General features: G+C 38.5%; 1 protein-coding gene and 1 pseudogene across 1 annotated transcript; both read right to left on the bottom strand.

Annotated features, from left to right (window-relative positions):
- Positions 1 to 1,093: 1,093 nt before the first annotated feature.
- LOC111828734 lies at positions 1,094 to 1,417 on the bottom strand (annotated as a pseudogene).
- Positions 1,418 to 3,550: 2,133 nt separating this feature from the next.
- Positions 3,551 to 4,063, bottom strand: LOC111832358. The gene has a single exon (XM_023788668.1). It carries the CDS (start codon positions 4,061 to 4,063, stop codon positions 3,551 to 3,553), a length of 513 nt encoding a protein of 170 aa, XP_023644436.1.
- Between the last annotated feature and the right edge of the window lie 2,067 nt (positions 4,064 to 6,130).

The raw sequence follows: 6,130 nt of genomic DNA, 5'->3' as shown, positions 1-6,130 counted from the left end.
AATTAGAATGCCCTTGGGCAAAATATGTTTTTGGCCTTTTATCTAATCTATGTTAAAGAAATTCGATTTTTTGGGCCTATAAAACATGAGTTTTAAGATATCTTTATATAAAAATTGGCATTTTCACATTTGAGAACAAAAAATGAAAAATAGACCTAAAGTTATTTCCGGTCACCTATTCGACTACTTTACAATAAAAATGGGCCCCATAGTCTTAGGATTGTTTTTTCGAAATAAACGGCCTTTGCGACGCTGCCCCTCTCTCCACCCTATTTGAGCCAGACCTGTATATACTTCTTGTTGTAGTGTTTCTCGTGCCAACAAGACTAATAGCCATAACCACCTTATCAACTTCATTTATTCTAGTGACTATGACCAACTTGTCTACCATCTCCCATCGTGGAAATCCGTTAGACAAACTTTGATCTCACATGTATTAACTAGCTTATTAGCCTTTGCTTCAAAGCTCTCTTGGGTTATTTTTTAACTCATAATATCTATCTTTAGATGCCTTGCTTGTTTTTGTTCTAAAACTTTGGATTTATGTATCCGTCTCTTTGTACTAATATTTATGATTTATAAATCAAATTTTTGGCCCAAAAAAAAAGTGAAATATATTAGAATCTAATCTTGAAATTGCAAAGAACGACTTGGTATTTTGCTATACTATTGCAAGGAGAAAATTTATCATAATACCTTGTTGCCTTATCATTTTCAATATAAAACCAACAAAAAAATAACAAAACCGATCATTGGTTTTAATTTTATAATAGTTACAATCATTTGTAAACGTAACATATAGTTCACCTTAAGGAATTTCTTTTTTCTTTTTCGTTCTCTTTAAGTTTTACCAAACCTAAATCCAAACTAATTTTAACAAGTCTACATAAATCATAATTACCTCCTCATTTTCTCCGCTTTAATAACTGAAATCGCAATAAAAGAACTGTATGGTGATAGTAGTTCAGAATTTTTTAATAAGAAAACTATAATCGTTAAACAATTTTATGTTTTCTCATTTAATTTATTATTTGTAGCAAAACAACAAAAGAAAGAAAAAAACGTATGAATGCAAATACAAGACTGGTTTTTATCACTTGGTGCAACAACATTTGTTTCCGAAAGAAGTAGCACATCTCCCAGATGTGAACCCAGCCTTCCTACAATCCGCCGCACATTTACCATCACCGTACGTCGGCGAACAATTGATCTTACACATATCATCAATTCTCTCAGAAGGTTTGATCTCTGCATGTCCACAAAGTCACCACATATGAATATCGTATATAATCATATCAACGTTCTTGCTTTGAAACGATGAAACCTAATCAGAAAACATTACATGAAGCCAAGATGTTGTAACTGGACAAAGAAGCTACTATTATAATCAAGTCATCGAAGTCTTGGTGTTGCCCATTTTCTTGCTTGAAGTATTAAACTATAAAGTCTATTTACAAAATATGTTATGTGAGTTTATATATTGTAAGTAGAAGCTATATTTATAGAACATAAAGTTTTTTGTGATTGTCAAAAAGAAGTTTACAATTGATGGATCTACCATATATATTAATAAATTTCTATTTTGACTAAAAAATATTTTTATATACATTGGTACATGTATATGAATCTTCACATATACTAAATAAAATTTTTACAATTACTAAAGAGATTTTTTTCTTAATTATTTTTTTGTTTTCAAAAACAACGTTGACCCGGATCATATATCATATCGAATTAGGTTAAAGAACCGGGTTCAGAGAATAGCAAAGACATTTGGTTTGAAATAAAACGGTGTCTTAGTTATGATTTATTTTCTTTTTTGACAACTATTGATGTGCTTAATACCTTAAAATAAATTCGAATTATTGCTTATGTACTCATCCGTGGCTTAAGAAATTGGAATGCCCTTGGGCAAAAAATTGTTTTTGGCCTTTTATCTAATTTATGCTAAAGAAATTCATACATAATTTGGCATGTTCACAATTGTAATGAAAAAATTGAAAACTGGACCAAATGTTATTTTGTCACCTATTCTACTACTTGAGCCCACCACTCCACACTTGTTTGGGTTCGGCTCTAATACCACTTGTAACACCCCGGCCGTCAACTCTTAAGTGGGCCCCATGTTCACTCTTATCCCATGGCTCACCTCTCTTGCTGGACCTCACGTTCTCTCACTAGGCCCGTGAGCCCATCCATATCTGACGGTCGGTTTCCTACGTCCGGCAGGCTTAAAGACTTGTTGAAAAGACCCAACCCGTTTGTTTTTAGCATGCAAACCGGATTAACCCAATTAATTCAAACCAACTAAACCAACTAAACCGGTCCTAGTCAATTTAAACCAACTAAACTAGCTAAACCGGTTCTATTCAATTTAAAGCAATTAAACCGAACAAATCAATTAAACCAATCCATTCAGCGATGACCAGCGGAAGACTTAACCAAATAATCCAAATAAATTTAATTGCATTAAACCAGCATTTCAACCATAACCAAAACAGTCATCATCCAGAAATAGAAATAACAACCTAACATGTTTCGAAGTTCCGGACTAACATCCTAACAATTCATACAATAATACAGAAACAACTAACGAGTCCCTAGATCATCCCGCTCTCCACGCCTTGATTCCATGGTCACACTTTTCCTTTACCTGCATCAGGAAAAGAGATGCATAAGTATTTCTAGAAATATTTAGTGAGGCATTCATCCCACTACTAGCTGTACATTCAAGCATTAACCATCACAAGCATCAACAATCTATGAACAATCAATATAAAAGCCAATATGACGACTATTGTCGATCGACACCTTCCACTGGTGTCGATCGACACTCGAGACTATCCTCGCGAGAAAGAAAGTTTGTGTCGATCGACACTCGCCACTAGTGTTGATCGACACCGAAGCCCTAACTTCACTCCAGTCGCTTCTCATCAATGGGTCTCCCCTTCCTTGCACTACATGGCCGAAATAACACTTCCTCAGGCTCGCCCAAAGTCCCCAAATCATATAAAACAAGCATAGAAGAAACGAATAATCATCAATCAAAGGAACACCAAATATGCATCAAAACTGCTTAGATAAGTCTTGGTCATGCACTCACCTTTAAATCTAGAAGAACAGCCCAAAACAGAGACTAAGAGGGACAAAACAAGCTCTCCTAAGTCCTAACACCACACACCACGGATCTAACCTCCTCTAGCCTTGAACCACCAAGAATAAGCTTCAACGTCTCCAAAAACTCACTCAAAAGCACCAAAAGATCTATTTCTCACACTCTCCTCTTCTCTCAAAACTCACAAAGCGACAACTGAAGAAAACCAGAGAAACGACGCCCCTTAATCCTTTTAGTAGCCCTAGGTTTCCCCAAACCGAAATCCAATCAAACCGACGATTTAAAACCTATACCGTTAAACCAGAGATTACTAGTGTCAATCGACACCCCTTACTGGTGTCGATCGACCCATCCGGTTTTCCAGACACGGGTGTTATACTTGTTTCTCGATTCTACAAATCACCACATGATCTTTCCTGGTGTTTTGGCCTTTACTCACTCAGTTCCGACAACCACTTCTCGAAAGGTCACCCATCCTTGGACTACTCCAACATAAGCACGCTTAATTGTGAAGTTCTCTTGGGACCTTTGACCAAAATGATTAGTAAATTGAGCTTCACACCATTCTTTCGCATCCAAGAGCGCTCTTAACATAACCTCATTAGCACTAAAACACCGGTTATTGAACACCCTTTGATTCCGAGCTTTCCATAGATTCCAGCATATCCAAGGTGCTAACGGTCCAGCAGATAATCCTGTGGGTGGAAGATAGATGAGCGAATTTGCCAAGAGCAGACCTGACCTTACACTATCCACCTGGCTGCAAGAAAGGGCTTGCTTATAGGGAACCAGTCCCCATACTTCCTGTGCAAAGGGGCAGCTAAAGAGAAAATGCAGAATAGATTCTGCTGCTCCACACCTACAACAATCAACAACCACATCCAAATGTCTTTCCAACAGTCGTTGTTTTGTTGGCAGAGCACCATGTAAACTCTTCCAGAGGAACATTTTTACCTTAGGAGCTGTGGGGATTGACCACACCTCTTTCTTCTAATCAACTGAAGTAAGTTGATGGTCTTGTACCAAAAGCATGGATGCCTTCTCTATAAAGTAACCTGATTTGGTTGTATACACACCCGACGGGCATCCAAGCAAAACCTGCTTATCTTTACCCCCCCCCACCTGCTTGGCTTTATACATAAGATAGTTGCACGCTAAAGATGGAAAGTTCTCGCAACTTTAGTCTCATCCTACTCAATAGAATCCTGGACAAACAGATCTGAAACAACCCAGTCCTTTGATAAAAGGGGCTGGACCAAGCGGCCTAAGGAGTTCTGAAGGAGACAGCCAAGGTTGCTCCCACACCTTAATTGAACTTCCATCACCAACAACCCATCCAAGATTCTTCTTTAAGAGGTCCCTTCCAGCAATCACACTTCTACAACCATGAGAGGCTGCAGCAGGACAACCAGCCTCCATGAAAGAAAAGGAAGGACAATATTTGCCTAGTAAGGTTCTCGCCAGCAAACTAGAAGGATTAGTGAAGATTCTCGAGCCCAAATTACCAAGCAAAGCTGAATTAAAGCACTGGACATCCCTGAAACCTAGTCCTCCTTCTTGCTTAGACACAGTCAATTTATCCCACGCCATCCAACACATGCTTTTCTTATCCGCCTTGGAGTCCCACCAAAACCTAGTTAAGTTTGACTGGATTTGTTTACACAAAGAGACAGGAAGAAGAAAACAGGACCTCGCATAAGAAGGCGTGGCTACCAACGCACTCTTTAAAAGGGTTAGCTTTCCTGCTTGGGACAAGAATTTATTGGACCAAGAGAGAGCCCTTTGTCTGATCCTGTCCACAATGGAGGCAAACAAATCTTTCTTCTTCCTTCCAAAGTGCTCAGGCAAGCCCAAATACTTCCCTACACTTCCCTCCTTATTAATGCCTAGGACTCTCATTGTTGTTTTCCTCTGAACTGCTGGAGTTTTCCTTGAAAAGGAAATTGACGATTTTGAAGTATTTATTTTCTGACCAGAGACTAGCTCATATTTCTCCAACAGTCTTCTTAAAAGAGACACAATTTTTCACTAACTTTACGTAAGAACATCGTATCATCTGCAAAGAGAAGATGATTTATCCGGGGGCATCCTCTAGCGACTGTAATCCCTTGTAACTGGCCTGAAGCTTGAGCTTTGTGACAAAGTCCCGACAGGACTTCGCTACAAATAATAAAAATATAAGGAGATAGGGGATCCCCTTGTCTAATCCCTCTTAAAGGAACCACACGCCCTTTCGGAGACTCATTGATAAGAAAAGAATAAGAAACAGTGGAAATACACTGCATTATCCAGTTAACCCATATTGGATGAAAGCCAAGTCTTTCAAAAGCTTTCTGAATAAAAATCCACTCAACTATGTCGTACGCTTTGCTCATATCGATCTTCACTGCCACAGAGCAATACTTTCTAGCCTTTGATATCTTGAGATAATGCGGCACTTCGTGTGTAATCAACACATTATCAAAGATAGCTCTCCCTGGAATGAATGTTGACTGATTCTCAGACACAATGGAGGACAGAAGTGGCAGAAGCCTTTTCGATAAGATTTTAGAGATAGTTTTGTAGTACACATTACACAAAGCAATAGGTCTATAATCGGCCACTTTTCTTTGTCCTTGGCCCTTAGGAATCAATCAAATATGTGTTTCATTAAGATTCCTAGGCATAATTCATGTCATGAAGAAATCTTGAATTTCCTTTGTCAGCGAAGGGACTATAGCCATCCAGTTGGACTGGAGAAAACAAGCAGAGAACCCATCCGGTCCCGGAGCCTTCCCAGGATGAATGCTTAACACAACCTTCTTAATCTCCTCAGTTGTAGGCTCTGCAATAAGCATGCTATTGAATTCCTCCGAGATACAAGGGGATAAAGCCTCCATAATGATATCCTCCATACCGCTCTAGTTATCTCTTGACGAAGCAAACATATTCTGGAAGTAAGAAGTAATTACCTTTGTGATCTGATTCTCCTCATAAAAAGCTTCTCCAACATCATTCTCAATTACAGAGAACTTA

Source organism: Capsella rubella, unplaced genomic scaffold, assembly GCF_000375325.1.
Source record: "Capsella rubella cultivar Monte Gargano unplaced genomic scaffold, Caprub1_0 scaffold_1, whole genome shotgun sequence".
NCBI lineage: Eukaryota > Viridiplantae > Streptophyta > Magnoliopsida > Brassicales > Brassicaceae > Capsella > Capsella rubella.
The sequence above is the reverse complement of the archived record's forward strand: the minus strand, read 5'-3'. Positions and strand labels throughout refer to the sequence as shown.

Bases quoted from the DNA above. Each gene is read 5' to 3' on its own strand.
- LOC111832358 (XM_023788668.1), bottom strand. From the start codon at position 4,063: ATGTTCCTCTGGAAGAGTTTACATGGTGCTCTGCCAACAAAACAACGA.